At 41.0% G+C, this 15,868-nt stretch overlaps 1 protein-coding gene across 1 annotated transcript in view; it reads right to left on the reverse strand.

The window, feature by feature from the left end:
• Positions 1-15,868, reverse strand: part of RP1 (RP1 axonemal microtubule associated) — a gene marked incomplete at its 5' end in the record, with an annotated part of 312,243 nt that overhangs the window by 132,095 nt on the left and 164,280 nt on the right. The window contains 2 exons of the mRNA XM_084619857.1: positions 3,541-3,695; positions 5,352-5,571. Of these exons, the coding sequence (XP_084475983.1) occupies positions 3,541-3,695; positions 5,352-5,571 (375 nt within the window). The remainder of the gene's footprint in view (positions 1-3,540; positions 3,696-5,351; positions 5,572-15,868) is intronic.

The raw sequence follows: 15,868 nt of genomic DNA on the forward strand, positions 1-15,868 counted from the left end.
TTATTGAATGCCAGCCTTCTTTCTTTTGGGGCAATCCTCTGTGGCGGAGTGGCTGGTTGGCCGGTGGCCCCCACACCGCGTTCTTGGGCGTCTGGGTGAGGAGGCTATGGAACTTGGGGAGGAGGGCGGTTGGTTACACAGGGGCTGTAGTGGCAGTCTGTGCTCCAGCTGCCTTTGCTGCAGCTCAACCATACACTGGAGCTCAACCATACATCCAGCAGCCTCAGCATTGAATCCTGCCTCCTCTCATCATGCTCCTGCCACATTTGAGCTTCAGCCCTGTCTTCAGCCCGCCACTTACTCTCTTCAGCCCGCCACCTCTCCTCCCGGACATTTTGTGCTTTCCTGCACTCTGACATTATTTGCCTCCACGCATTCGTCTGTGCTCTGTCAGTGCGGGAGGACAGCATGAGCTCGGAGAATATTTCATCTCGAGTGCGTTTTTTTTTTTCTTTCTAAGCTTCACTAGCCTCTGGGAAGGAGAAGATCCTGTGATCATTGAAACACATGCAGCTGGTGGAGAAAAAAAAAGGGACAGCGGTATTTAAAAAGACACATTTTATAAAACAGTGGCTACACTCTTTCAGGGTAAACCTTGTTGTTAACATTACATACATAGCACATGTGCTTTCGTTACAAGGTCGCATTTTGCCTCCCCCCCACCGCGTGACTACCCCCTCAACCTTCCCCCCTCCCCATGGCTAACAGCGGGGAACATTTCTGTTTAGCCACAGGCAAACAGCCCAGCAGGAACGGGCTCCTCTGAGTGTCCCCTGAAGAAAAGCACTCTATTTCAACCAGGTGACCATGAATTATATCTCACTCTCCTGAGGATAACACAGAGAGATAAAGAACGGATGTTGTTTGAACGCCAGCAAACATACACTGCAATGCTTTGTTGTACAATGATTCCCGAGTACGTGTTACTGGCCTGGAGTGGTAAAGTGTCCTACCATGAAGGACGCAATAAGGCTGCCCTCCCCAGAAACCTTTTGCAAAGGCTTTGGGAGTACATCCAGGAGAGCCGCGAATGCCAGGGCAAAGTAATCCTTTCACATGCTTGCTTTTAAACCATGTATAGTATTTTAAAAGGTACACTCACCGGAGGTCCCTTCTCCACCTGCCGGGGCCAGGAAGCAGCCTTGGGTGGGTTCAGGGGGTACTGGCTCCAGGTCCAGGGTGAGAAACAGTTCCTGGCTGTCGGGAAAACTGGTTTCTCCGCTTGCTTGCTGTGAGCTATCTACAACCTCATCATCATCATCATCTTCTTCATCCCCAAAACCTGCTTCCGTGTTTCCTCCATCTCCATTGAAGGAGTCAAACAACACGGCTGGGGTAGTGGTGGCTGAACCCCCTAAAATGCCATGCAGCTCATCATAGAAGCGGCATGTTTGGGGCTCTGACCCGGAGCAGCTGTTCACCTCTCTGGTTTTCTGGTAGGCTTGCCTCAGCTCCTTAAGTTTCATGCGGCACTGCTTCGGGTCCCTGTTATGGCCTCTGTCCTTCATGCCCTGGGAGATTTTGACAAGGTTTTGGCATTTCGAAAACTGGAACAGAGTTCTGATAGCACGGATTCCTCTCCCCAAACAGCGATCAGATCGCATACCTCCCGTTCGGTCCATGCTGGACCTCTTTTGCGATTCTGGGACTCCATCATGGTCACCTCTGCTGATGAGCTCTGCATGGTCACCTGCAGCTTGCCACGCTGGCCAAACAGGAAATGAGATTCAAAAGTTCGCGGTTCTTTTCCTGTCTACCTGGCCAGTGCATCTGAGTTGAGAGTGCTGTCCAGAGCGGTCACAATGGAGCACTCTCGGATAGCTCCCGGAGGCCAATACCGTCGAATTGTGTCCACAGTACCCCAAATTCGAGCCGGCAAGGCCGATTTAAGCGCTAATCCACTTGTCAGGGGTGGAGTAAGGAAATCGATTTTAAGAGCCCTTTAAGTCGAAATAAAGGGCTTCATCGTGTGGACGGGTGCAGGTTTACATCGACTTAACGCTGCTAAATTCGACCTAAAGTCCTAGTGTAGACCAGGGCTTAGAGTGAGAGTCCATGCTTCTCTTTCTGGGTGTCTTCCTAGTGGCCTCCAAAGATTCCCTTCTTTAGGGGAAGAATGCCTTGAGGTTTTCAGGGTGCTGAATCCATCCAGAGACAGATGTGTGGTGGGATAGGTCTCCTGACCTGGCTCAGAAAGTGTTGCGGGCAGTGTTTTACGGTTAACGCTCTGAGCTTTATCTCCTTGGTCTTTTTTGTCCTGGGCTTTAGGACCAAGGAGAAGGAATACTTCTGCGATATGTGGGAATGCCCCAGACACACCTGGAGTGCTCATTGCTTACCGGTATAGCCTCCCGGCAACAAAGGCAGCATTTGAAGCCTGGCGAGCCAGGCATGCTCCGCTAGGAGAAGACAAGTCTCCCAGAGAGGAAAAAAGAGAGGGAAAAACAACCCTCTCACCTAACTTGCTAATTAACTATAAACCGCATAACTGCAATAAAAAAAACAGAAGGCTGAGCATGTTCTAGGTGGAAATGCTAGGGCTCCACCTCAGGCCGAGGCAATAGAGAAGGAACTGAGGGCAGATCGCTTGTTCACCCCTATATAGCCTTGGTGTCTGCCACATGGAGGTTTACGGTGCATGTGCGAGCCAAACAGACACGGATAGCTAGAAATCTCCAATTAAGGGCTCAAGAGGAGCATGAACTCCTGAAGTGGAGCATGCATAGGGCCACTACTCAACGAAGGAGCTAAGTTAAGTATGGAATAATGCCACCTTGTGGACCCTGCAAGTAACTAACAGGAAGTGGGCTTGAGACACACATAGAAGCAGACAGGTTAGGGGTTCTCTAAGTTAGACACTGAATCTCGTTTCATCCTTTATGTTGTCGATATGATTGTTAAATGAAATAATTTCACAGAAATCTAAGACTCTCTGCTTTCTTAAGAATACTATAGCTTGGTGAGTAAGTATGAAAAAGGATTATCTTATTTTTAAACTCTGTCAGTGCATTCTCTTCTTTAAGTAAAATTTCTCATCTGAGGTTATACATTAAATATCTCTTCTTTCAGGGGGTGTCATTTGTTTTAGTCCCAAAAGCTACCTACGTTCCAAACAAATTTGGCTCCCCCTCACTTTTGTTATTGAAAATTATCAACAGAAATAATATTTAAGCTATGATTATCAAAACAGCTATTTACATTTAAAGGAATGAATCTCACAGCAATATAAGTTTCCTGCATGAATCATTTTTATGACACTAATTTTGGTTCTTTGTCACACACTGCATCCCACATTTGGGACATAAAAAGTTGAGAGGCATGATCACAAGGGTTATGACTCAGATAAGCTGCTTTACACATGCAAATGTAGAACCCTGATTATCACCTATGGAAAATCTAGGGATAAAGCTGGAACAGAATACTGCTACAAAAATCTATAAGGAGAATTTTGTTCTTACAATCAAGAGCTGGTGGTAGACATTCAGAAAACAGTGCTATTGTTTGAGTTTGTAAGAAAACTTAAGATTTTTGTCTTTTTACCTTGTTCCTTTGAAATTTTCCTCCTTTTACCAATGGTTCGTGCAGTTTCCTCACACCTGTGTCCCCTCTTTCACCATACAGAGTGATATAAACATTTGCAAAGGTTTCTGATCCCCAGTGGTCACCAGTGTGTATAGAGACAATATACTTGTTGACTATACAAAGAAAGAAGATTGTTTGAACAAAACAGATTGAATTGAAAGGGAAAGCTTCAAGGAAAACTGCAATATAATTTAAAGATATTCTAATAAAATCAGAGAAACTACAACCAAAAAAAGAACACATTACATGGAGATTAGAACAGAAAGGGAGTGGTTCTTCTGTATGAATCTGATCCAATTCCCACTGGAGTCATTGACAGTGGGAACTTGATTGTCCCTATGTGGCTCTTGTGCTAGTACACTTGGAAAAAATCATTCTGTTTTATTGTATGGGACTCTGGAGGAACTAAGGAGAAGTCAATTCTTGTCCGTCAGAAGAATAAATGTCTCCATGATAATAATAATAAAAATAAAAAAGTAACCATCAAGGAGGAAGGCACTTCTTGACATGATGCAAATTAGAGCAGAGGGGATGGGCATAACGTAGTATCTGAATTCATGACAGTGTATGTATTATATGACAAGCTAATGAACACATTTAACATTGTAAGGTACATGATGCCTTTTAAAGTCTTCTGTCTTTATAATGCAGTCATATGACTGCATTTCGCTGGTCCAGTCTACAGTGTCAGAGTGGCCTTTTTCTGGGAAGTATCAATAAGGCTGCAGACCTATGTTACGCTTTATGGAGATAGTGACATAGTAACATGAGCTCCTAAATTTTTTTTCTATATATAATTTATTTGGCTAATATTTAGCTATATATGAGGTCATAATTAATCAGTGTAGTTTTCCTTTAAGATCCATAGTAATTTTCAGATGCTCAGATAGGAGCAAACCGTGTTACCATGTTAGAACATTTAGGCTATGTCTACACTACAGACCTTACAGTGGCACAGCTGTACCACTGCAGCAGCACGGTTGTATGGTCTCCTGTGTAGCCCCTCTATGCCGACGGGAGAGGGTTCTCCCGTCGGCATCATTAAACCACTCCAAATGAGCAGTGGTAGCTATGTCAACAGGAGACGCTCTCTGGCCAACATAGTGCTGTCCACACAGGCGCTTTTGTCTGTGAAACTTATGTCGATCAAGGGGTGATTTTTTTCACACCCCTAACCAACAAAAGTTTTACCGATGAAAGTGCTACTGTAGACATAGCCTCGGTTTAGAGAAACCATGACAGTTGGGCCCTTAACCAATTGACCTGCATGTGTAATGCACAAATGTGAAGCTCTCTATTCTTTAATGTTATGGGTACAATTTTGGAAGGCCCTCTGAAAAAGTGGGACCTTCCCACATTACATAAATGCCCTTGAAATTACAGCACAACTTTAGTGTACAGTAATGATTATTTCTGATATTCACTTCAGTAACTCAAGCTATGATAAGCTAAAGAATTCAATACTAAGTCTACCAAAATTGACTTCCATAGCTTTGATTTATGTCTTATCTTTTACTAGCATAATTAGATTTTTCCAGTTTTGCACACTTAGAGTTATGCACAAAATTTAGCAAATGTTAAACCCAATTTGTCATGTAACTAGGAGAGATTTTAAAATGTGCAATATTGTCGCAATGCATGCGCAAACAGAGTCACTGCAGAAGCACCACAGATTTTAAGTAAGGAGAATGATTAAATGTCATATTTGCTGAATTTATTCTTTTTCAAAGTCTGGTTCACTTTGTTCCTGTCTCCTTTGCTATTTTTACCTGGTAAAGGTTTCTGGTTCTCATTCACTGCAGGGAATTCTTTCACCAGCTCTCTGTCTTCCCTGTTAACAGAGAGCCAGCAGTTACAGTCAAAGTTCACTTCTTGTTTAGTATGTAGCTCTTGCATGTGAAAGGACTTCAGATGCCAGCCCTCAAAACCTGGCAAATCATCACAGCTGACCCGAATCTTGTACACATCCCCCACATCTCCAGTTTCAACCTGCAATAAATATAATGAAGAAAAGTAGGCTATCAAGGCAGCATCATGAACAGAGACTTTTTCCAAATGGCATAGGACAGATGAAGCTAATGTTAACAGACAGGAAGGATGATTTTGTGGTTAAGATAAAGGAGATAAGCAATCTATTCCTGGTTTTCCTATAGAATTCTGGTGTGACCTTGGGCATGCCATCTGAATCTTCCTTCTCTGTTTCCTTATCTGAAAAATGGGGATGATACTTTCCCTGCTAAGGAGCTGTGAGGCTAAATTCATTAATATCTGTGCACTGAGGGCCTTGGATGGAAGCTGTTATGTAATGGTCTGATCATGCCAGCTGCTGAGTGCCCTCAACTACTATTAAAATCAATAGGATCAAGCCCTAAGTGTTAGGTATTATGGGTAATAACAAGAAGTAATAATAAAGCCTCGCTCAAGTAGTTTTAATGAAACATTCACTTGTATAATAATATATTTCATAATCCAAATGATTTCATATCCGCTTCGTTGGAAAACAGGAGCCGTTTTGTTCTTTTAAAAAAAAAATCATTAACCTTATACATCTAGCTTTGCACTATAGGGTTGCCCTTCCCTACTGTCAATGATGTAACCACATTGGCCTGATGATCGGGAATGGGAAAGTTGAATCCCTTGATACTTTTGCTGGTTAACTTCAAGTCCCGGTGGGATCTTTCCACTGCTCACTACCTCCATGGATCTCTCTGAGCCCCAGTTTATCCATCCAATCCACAGCTTAAGGCAGTGGAGGGGCTGAGGGTGAATGATATCGATAGCAAAAAACCTGGATAGACATGGCAAAATTTGCAGTCAGATCCCTCCTCATTACTTTCTCATTTCCTTAGTGTCTGTGGGGCAGGGAAGAGAGAAGGGAACTGCTGAACCCACCAGCCTCTCCTCTCCCCACCTTTCATTCCAGGAGGTAGTTAACTGCAGCCTTCCGAAGCTGTAAAAGTTGTTGGATTGGATGGAGAAAGCAACCTTCATTCACAGCCATCAGGCCAAAGCAGCACCCACATCTGATTGTTTCATCAGCCTACTGCTGGAAACAATAGTGGCTTCAAGAGAAACAAGAGACGAAGCTCGTTTTAAAAGGTAACAATTAATTTTAGGACAGGACTAAGCAAAAAATGTTGCCCAGGGTCTTGTATTCCATCAAAACTACCTTCTCTCATTTTATAAGTTAATATTTTCAGTCCAACTACAACATAAGGCTTTGTGACCAGTGCCTGAGTGAGTTAACCTTTTATTTAGAGACAGCAGAAGGAACATTTTATATTATTTTGGGCAGAGGATGGTTAGTTGCCCTACTCTCATTAACATCAACAGAAGTCATGTAGCTAAAATATGGTGGAATGTTTTGAATATTTGGAGGAAACTGTCAGTTAAAAAGGTGGCACCTATTAAAATAATACTGCAATCAGAAGAGGAAAATGAGTTAATTCTACCTCCAAGCTAAACCCCAGAAGTCAGAGGGCAGTTCATAGGGACTGGGGCATGAAATCCTCCTCATTGTCCACGTATTGGTAGCAGTGCTGCTCTGTGGCTGATAATGTGGGCTTGAGGCTGTAGTTATTCACTGGAGAATCCACCAGACTTCCCCCTCTCTTTCCTTGGCCTGCACCTACTTGCCCCAAGCCCTGCTATATGGGGATACAAGAGCATCCTTTGTGGAGCTGTACTCTGAAGTACACAGTGGGTTTGCAGCCCTTTGTGGGTTCACCATATCCTTCCCAAGTCTTGTGCAGTGGAATCACATTGATTCCACTGTGTTTAACAATATCGCAGTGTCCATGCAAGGGGAGACAGAATTTCCCCATTGCACGAACAGGGTTTTATTTCAAGAGTTTTTCATTCAAGGTTGTGGAGGCTGCAAAGGGTATCATGAGGCATGGCTATATTTGTTGTACTAATCCATCTAATTCTTCTCAGAGGTGTGTGTTTTTCTCTTATTCTCAAAGGGAGAACGTACTGTTCTTCTACATGTCCAAATTGTGCCTTCTTCAGAAGCAATGAAGTCATAAGTTCTGCTTTTTCACAGCAGGACTTTCTGTTTTTAAAATTATTGCCTGTAGTTTTTCCTTCTTACAAATAGACCCCTTGACTCCATTTATATCACACAGCTACTTAGTTGTACATACCAAAGAGTATTTACTGGACAAAAACTTTGTGATTTAGAATTGCAAAAATACAGCACTCGGATATTTTTCTTTTTACTTAAGGTGGCAAATTGTACCCCACCTTCTTATCTTGTCTTCTGCTACCCAGCCCTCTGCAGCCCTCTAGACTTCTTAACAGTTGCAAAGAAATTCTAAAGACATTTTAAAAAATACATCTTGCATTCCTTGCAGCAAATGTGAATACAATATACATTGTAGATGTAACGTACAGGAAGACAGTTTCAGAGACTATTTCACTACTGTTTAAAGCGTGACTGCTCTACAACCATTGTTTTCCCTTCATTTCCCATAATCCTGATTTCAATGAACTCTATGACTATGCCTCCAAACAGAATACACCTGCAACCAGACTTCTTCCTGATCTACTGAATTAAACTGCACTGGGTAATCTCAATTGAATTCAGCAGATATTTCTCTCCTTTTAACATTTTTTCCTCTCATTCAATCATTATTATCCTCTTTTCTATTTCAGTCTTTTGGTCCATCACCGTAATGCATGTTTTTATTACATCAATTCTAACCCTTTCCTGAGCAACTTACCATGATCACCTTTCTATTTCAGAACTGGATTCCTACCTTGGCTCCAATAATTTTCTTTCTTCACCTTCTGATCCCTATAAGCTTCAAATTAATGCAAAATATCCTAAATAGAGCTGAGCGAATAATTCTTAGCAATGCAGCCTCTCTCCTCATCTTATGGAGTATTTGCAAGTAGAATACTCTTTCCTCATATTTATTCATGATTCAAAGTTTGCTAATTAATTTTGTCACATATTTTTCCTCTCTCAGTCACAGTTTGAGCCAAGTATTCTATACTTGGTGCTTGAAATTTGAGCTATGTTAGTTGTGATTGGTCATATAGTAAGTAACAGGTATTGCTTCTGTTCCAGGATTGAATGAGCATAACTCTTATAATCAAGAGATGGCTTTGAACAAGCCACTGGGGCTTTGACTCTCTCAGAGAAAGGTACTAGATAAAGGAAGATTAGGTAAATTTGTAATATTTTGAGCCTTTTTCTTTCTTGGCTCCACAAGACTTCTTCAGAGGAACCAGTCCTAGAATAGTTAGGCTACTCTAAGATTTATTGTCTGGATGCATACCTTAACTTTAATTCATTGTCACTTTCACATAAAGCATGTGTGCATGCATGTGTCATCCTAGGTACAAAGGGTGTGGTCAGATCATTGTAGGATTCATGTAATTGCCTCTGTATCAGAGCTCTGGAAACCCTGGCTTCTAATGTGCTAAGCAGTGACCCTTCTCACAGAAAATATACAACGTGCATTGCTTCTTGTCTTAATCTATAGATGTTAACGAGAACAATATTTCACCCTCCTCCTTGTAACAAATTTTTATGTGCTTGAAAACGGTTATCATGGCCCACTCAGTCCTCTTTTCTCCAAACGACATAGTATTTAATATTCTGCCATTCCCACTACTGCTGACACAGAGTAATCATGAATGGGTGCATGGTCCTCTTTGCAGAAGTTTGTGGTCACATCCTTATCTAGCTCATTTAATACCACCTGTTCCAGCACTCTGGAGATTGGTTTTAAGGATCCCATCCTCATGATGTCTAGTAGTGCTACTTCTCATATGATAATTATTTGGATTACAGTAGCATGCACAATGTGCTAGGTGCTTTCCTAATACATAATAAAATACCATTCATGCCCTGAAAAGCTCACAATGTAAGAAAACAAGAATCATGCAGAGCTTGGGGAAAGGGATAAATATACCATATAAATATATCCATTCTATGTGAGCTTAGCAGGTCTTCTATGAGCCCTCAAAATTTCACAAAAGTAAACCCAAAAGGGATGCCTGGAGAGCCGAAACAAATCATATTTGTGGGCAAACATGGATTTATTATTATTATTTTATTATTTATCTATTTTTGCATTATGTGCCCAGCTCCACTTTCATAGATTCTATGGCCAGATGGAGTGATTGTTATCATTCAGTCTGATCTCTGCATAACCCAGACTATAGAACTTCCCTGAATTAATTCCTTTTTGAACCAGAGCATATTTAAAAATTGCCTGTGATGGAGAATCCACTACATCTGTTGATAAGTTGTTCCAATGGTTAATTACCTTCACTGTTAAAAATGTACATCTCATTTCCAGACTGCATTTGTCTAGCTTCAACAAACTTGTTTGTGCCTTTACTGAAAATTAAGATATACCTGCCAGTATGTCATAGCCAAGATGCTTGGAAATACAACAAAACATATGTTTAACTAGTTAGGTTACGGAATGTTAAAACTAATGAAAAATGTTCCAGAATGTTTCTGCTTCTATTTCCCAAGAACAAGCAAACATCAAGATGACAAATCATGTAAAATGTCTGTGTTTTAAATAGATGCATAATTGTAAAAAGGAATGTAGGGTGTGTTATCAGAGCCTTAAATCTAGCTTGCAAAGTGGCCACGCCAACCCCTCTCCTTTCCAAAGGAAACATTTCTGCTTGTGTTTTTGAAACTCCGTGAAAAACTTGTGTAGTTGGAAATTTTAAACTATTGTTTATTTCTTAAAACACTGAAACGGCAAACACCTTTTGAGATGTATAGTTGCAAATATTTTGTATCTAAATGCAAGCCTTCATATAATAACTACCTGAAATCACTGTTATAGGAATAGTAACATGTTTATGTACAAATATGGCAAAATCATTTGATGTTATAACTGGATACCAATATAAGAAGCCACTTAAGTATAGAATGTTTATATTAATGACAATGAATTAATTACGGACTGTGTGCAAGCAAACCCCCTCTCAACTCAGGAAGACAAGAAAATCATCATTCCAAAAATTGTCATGTAGAATCAACAACTTAAGCTAAAGATTTTGTAAAAGTCTATTTAATTTTAGAAGACTGGGGAACTGAAAACTCTTAAATAAAGAACAAAGAGTTTTGGATTTTGAAGACAGAATTTCATTTCCTGACAAACTAACAAAATTGAGCAAATATCTCAGAGAATGGACTGAATAAAAAGAATGAGTTAAAACTAGCTTTGAAAGTTATCTGTTGCCTTCCTGCCACAAGAAGAACAAAGGCAATTATGAAATGTAGCATAGTCATTAAGCAGACTGCATGTTCAGGACCTGAAAATTTCACCTAAGACAACCTCAAAGGCATGAAGCCAATGAATGGGTGACAGCAACCAACACTGAATCTAAACAAGCCTGAAAGAGAAGTGTTTTCCTATAATTTCATGAAAATAGGAAGCAGAAGGGTACAAAATACTGAAGAGAGCATCCCCATACCCTCTGCTACCCTGCTCCAGCATCACACTTCCTAAGCAAGCTGCCACAGACAGATAAAAAAAACAGAGAAGATTCAAGAAGAAACCAGGCCCAGGAGAACTTCCCCAAGACTTCACTATGGATTGGTGAGAGGAAGTTATCTAAGATTCTGCAAAGGGATTAGATTTAAAACTCTCACAGTGATTTTGCTGGAATATTAAAATGCTTTTGTAACTTAAAGGGCTAATTTTCTCTTTTTAATCACCAAGTGGTTAGACCATATATTTCTGGAGAGGAGACAGGGGCTAAACATTGGTAAACAGAGAAACAATGGATGTAACTGGATTTACAATTGTTAATATTCGTAATTGGCCTGTCTTAAATGACTTTTTTCTAAGTAACTAATTAAAATATCTTCTTTGATTTAATAGGATTTGGTTAGGATTTCTTACTTTGCCCAACTATAAACTGTTTAGGTTATTATTAATAACTAGACAGTCTAAACTTGCCCTTAAAAAAATTATTCTGCACATACATAAACGATTTGAAGAATCCAATAAAATACTAAAACCGAACACAATAATTTTGGGAAATTGTACACTTTGGTCTTAACCTACCAAGAGAAAAACACTCTCAGAAGCAAGACACTCTCAAGAGTGAAATCTGTTAGAAGCTCTCCAGAAAGATACATACAGAAGAGACTATAACGAAAGTAACTAGTTTATCATTTGTGTTCAGCCATTTGTGTTGTTTTGTTTAATGTTTTATTTTCCTTTCTTTTAATACTAAAACAGTCATAGTTAATCATTGTGATTATTTTAGAACATCAGAATGGCCATACTGCATCAGAATAATGGTGCATCTAGCCCAGTATCCTGGCTTCCGACAGTGGCCAGTGCCAGGTGCTTTAGAGGGAATGAACAGAACAGGCAATCATCGAGTAATCCATCCCCTGTCACGCCCAGCTTCTTCCAATCAGAGGCTAGGGACAATCGGAGCATGGGATTGCATCCCTGACAATCTTGGCTAATAGCCACTGAGGGACCTATGCTGCATGAATTTAACTAGTTCTTTTTTGAACCCCATTTATAGTTTTGGCCTTTGCATAGTCTTGGTCATGGTGTCCCCAAGGTATGTAAAAGAACCTCTGTGACTAAGTCGTCACACCCCTAAGTTGACAGAAAGAGAAACATTTACTAAGACCTGGCCTACCATTTCTTGTTTCTTTAAACTAAATATTTTTAGTAATGTTTAAAATAAAATTACTTGGTGTCCAGCAATTTCAAACTATCCCCTTAAACCCCACACCTTTCATTTTTCTTAGTATTTCTGTTCCCTGTTGTTTTCATCTCTCCCTCTTTCCTGCCAACTCTGCCAGTCTCAGAGGACACCACCACCATAAACTTGGGGGTGTATTAAGAGGAGTATCATATGTAAGACACAGAAGGTAACTGTTCTGTGCTACTCTGCACTAGTGAGGCTTCAGCTGGAGTTCTGTGTCCAATTCGAGGCACCTCCTTTTAGGAAAGATGTGGACAAACTAGGGAAAGTCCAGAGGAGAGGAACAAAAGTGGAAAAAGGTTTAAAAAACCTGACCTATGAGGAAAGGTTCAAAACCTGAGCATGTTTAGTATTGAGAAAAGATGACTGAGTGGGGACCAGGTAACAGTCTTCAAATAGGTTAAAGGATGCTAGAAAGAGTACAGGGATCAACTGTTGTCCATGTCCAAGAACTAATAGGCTTGATTTGCAGCAAGGGAGATTAAGGAAAAACTTTCGAACTATAAGGGTAGTTAAGCTCTGGAATAGGCTTCTAAGGGAGGTATGGAATCCCCATCATTGGAAGTATTTAAGAACAGGTTGGACAAACACTTGTTAGGGATGGTCTAAGTTCACTTGGTGCTGCCTAGGATTACTTAGGCTTGATGATTTCTCAAATCATCCCTTCCAGCCCTATGTTTCTATGATTATATGATAAACGCAACTTCTTATTACTCAATTTATTTTCTACATTTCATGTGTAGTTCTTTAACTTATTTTTAATTGGTAAGCCCACACAGTACTATTGTTATCAAAGTTTAAGATCAATGAAAGCAAGTAGGTTTAACTTGTGCATTCTCTATTACTTATATATGTGACGAAGTGGGAATGTTCTTAATGTTTTCTCTGAATACTGTGTGTGTGCCTCAGTTTCCCCTATGCAGTTCTGAAGTATCTTGGTGCTGGGATAAGCTGTGTTGTGGTTGCAGAGCCTTAAAGGGCCACCGTGATGCTGTCTGCACAGAGAATGGCTGATATCCTGTCTCCTGGCAACTGATGGCCTGGGCCCCTTCCCTGCAAGGTGCCAACTGAAGGTGTTGGAGAACAAAGAGATCAGGCCCGGGAAAGAGACAAAGGCCAGAGGAGCGGCTGCAGAGTTTCAGTTTGGAGCTGGCTGGGGAAATGGAGGGGGGCCCAGAAGGGGCTCTGGCCTCCTTGGCCCCAAGATGGACCTGACTTAGGGCTCCTGTTTCCTGTACCTACAAGCTCTGTTTTGGACTGCATTCCTGTCATCTGATAAACCTTCTGTTTTACTGGCTGGCTTAGAGTCACATCTGACTACGGAATTGGGGTGCAGGACCCACTGGCTTCCCCAGGAGCCCCTCCTGTGCGGACTTGCTGTGGGAAGCGCACAGTGTGGAAGGGGATGCTGAATGCTCCAAGGTCAGACTCAGGAAGATCGAAGCTGTGTAAGCTTCTTGCCCTGGAGACGGTATGCTCACAGAGAGAAGGCATGCTCCCCCAGAGTCCTGACTGGCTTTGTATGGAGTAGCTCCAGAGCATCGCCCGGTGACTCCATGACAATATATTTCAGTAATTTGTTCTTTATATTTGCTAACAATCTGTAATTAAAATGAGAGAGCTGCTGACATTTCATAGGAAACTTTTCAAAATAGTTTGGATGTGATTGTCAACTTGAAGGTGTGCATGCATTTGTGAAAAACTTGTGTGAATGCACCTGGAAAATCAGAGATATACATACTCTTTTGCCATGATGTGCACATGAGTGGGCACGTAAATGGGCAATATGCAGATTTACATGGATTTCTGGGATCAAAATTAAGCCCATTGTTTCAAAACAATGAATTTTGCATATACTACATTATCTATGGTTCTTCCTTACTGCATTGTATTACTAAAGACATTTGTGTAAAACCATAATCTGTGTTTTATTAAGAGTTCATCTGCTCCTGCTTAGTGCTCATCAGAATTCATAACTCTCCGTTCATTGTGACATCATAATCATTCCCACAGCAAATAAGTATGCTGCCATAAATGGGAGCAGATGAACTCACTTATGAAACAAAGATCCTGTGTTTATTCAAATGTCCTTGGAAATAAGGAGGAAAGGAAGAGAACAACAGAAACCATAAGATATATCAATTGAATTGTTTCTAAAGAGAAAGGTTTTCAAAGATTCCCATGAAACACCAACCACTATTTAATATCAGGGCTGTTCCTCTGATTTACTTAAAATGCAACAAAATTTGCAAAATAGCGTGACTCATATTGCAAAAAGACAAACCTTCATGCACAACAAACAACTTTCAGAAAATATTAAGGTTTTGACACAAAGCAACAAAACCAAGGACATGAACAGCCAAGGGAAAATATAGCATGTTTCCGTAAAACTAAGCAAGTCAGAAAAATGGAAATGTATTTAGAAAGCTGTCAGTGTGGCACTGTGGAAAAGTGGAGGCCCATTTAATGAAGACCAGAGAGGGAGCAAAGCCCCACTTATGTCCTTTGGACACACGGTCCAACCCTCTTCATCTTCAGCGTTCTGAAAGAAGGGAAAGGGACAGGTATTGTATCTTTTACACTAAGTTCCCAGCCCCCCACTTAAAATACTAGATCCCGCAATATTAGAAGTATCAAGATCTTAAGTTCCAAACTGGCAAGCAGTAAAACCTGCGAGTTTTTGAGTTGTTTCTGAGCATCCACCTAGCTAGACTATAGCCTCCTTGGAGATGGATTAGTTCCAGGGGGAGATACAGGGACTTTTACCCCTTTGAGGCCCCAATCATTTCCTACTCATAAGGCCACAGCAGAGTTCCAAGTTTGGTATGAAAAAAAAATCCCTCCAAAGTGTCTCTTTTCCATCTATTCTCATCCTCCTGCCTCTGTGTGGCCTGTGTGAAGGAGAAGCAGAATTAAATTCACTGCACTCAAGGAAAAAGAGGGGCTTCTTTGTTCTCACTCCCCTGGGGACAAATAGCAGGCAAAGCCATGGCTGCACTCTGAGCAGCCACGTGGGGGCAGCAAGCTACCTGCCACAAAAGTAATGGAGTAATGGGTGCTTGGCCTTGGCCTCAGGAGCTCCAGTAGGTGTTCTGCCTTCCTGGGGGCTCTCCTGAGGCAGTGCAGCTCCATGTTCCCCTTGGCTACAGGCTGTATCTCAATGGCACAATCTCACACTAAGAAGTTTACGCAGCCCTCATTACTTCAGGGTGCAAGAACATGTAGTAAAGCATTAGGGCCTGATACTTTACACATTAGCACCAATGGCAAATTACCCAATGATTTCAGGGTTAACAGGATTAAAAGAATAAAAAAATATACAAGGCGATGAGCAGCATATCCTATAAAATACGAGAATGGAATCATGTTTCTTGTTGATTTACATCTTTGAAACCCACTGGAATATGATGACATTACACTGGGATGTGAACACTATGTAGTTGAGTAGGGTTGCAGGAAGAGGATGGCCCAAGATCTAAAGTTATATCACTCCAGCTTTGTAAATAACTATATCATTTGTAGCAACCAAAGCAGCATTTCAAATATATCCTTTGGCTAGAGCAGAATGTCA

The sequence above is a fragment of the Lepidochelys olivacea genome (assembly GCF_965140295.1).
Source record: "Lepidochelys olivacea isolate rLepOli2 genome assembly, chromosome: 2".
NCBI lineage: Eukaryota > Metazoa > Chordata > Testudines > Cheloniidae > Lepidochelys > Lepidochelys olivacea.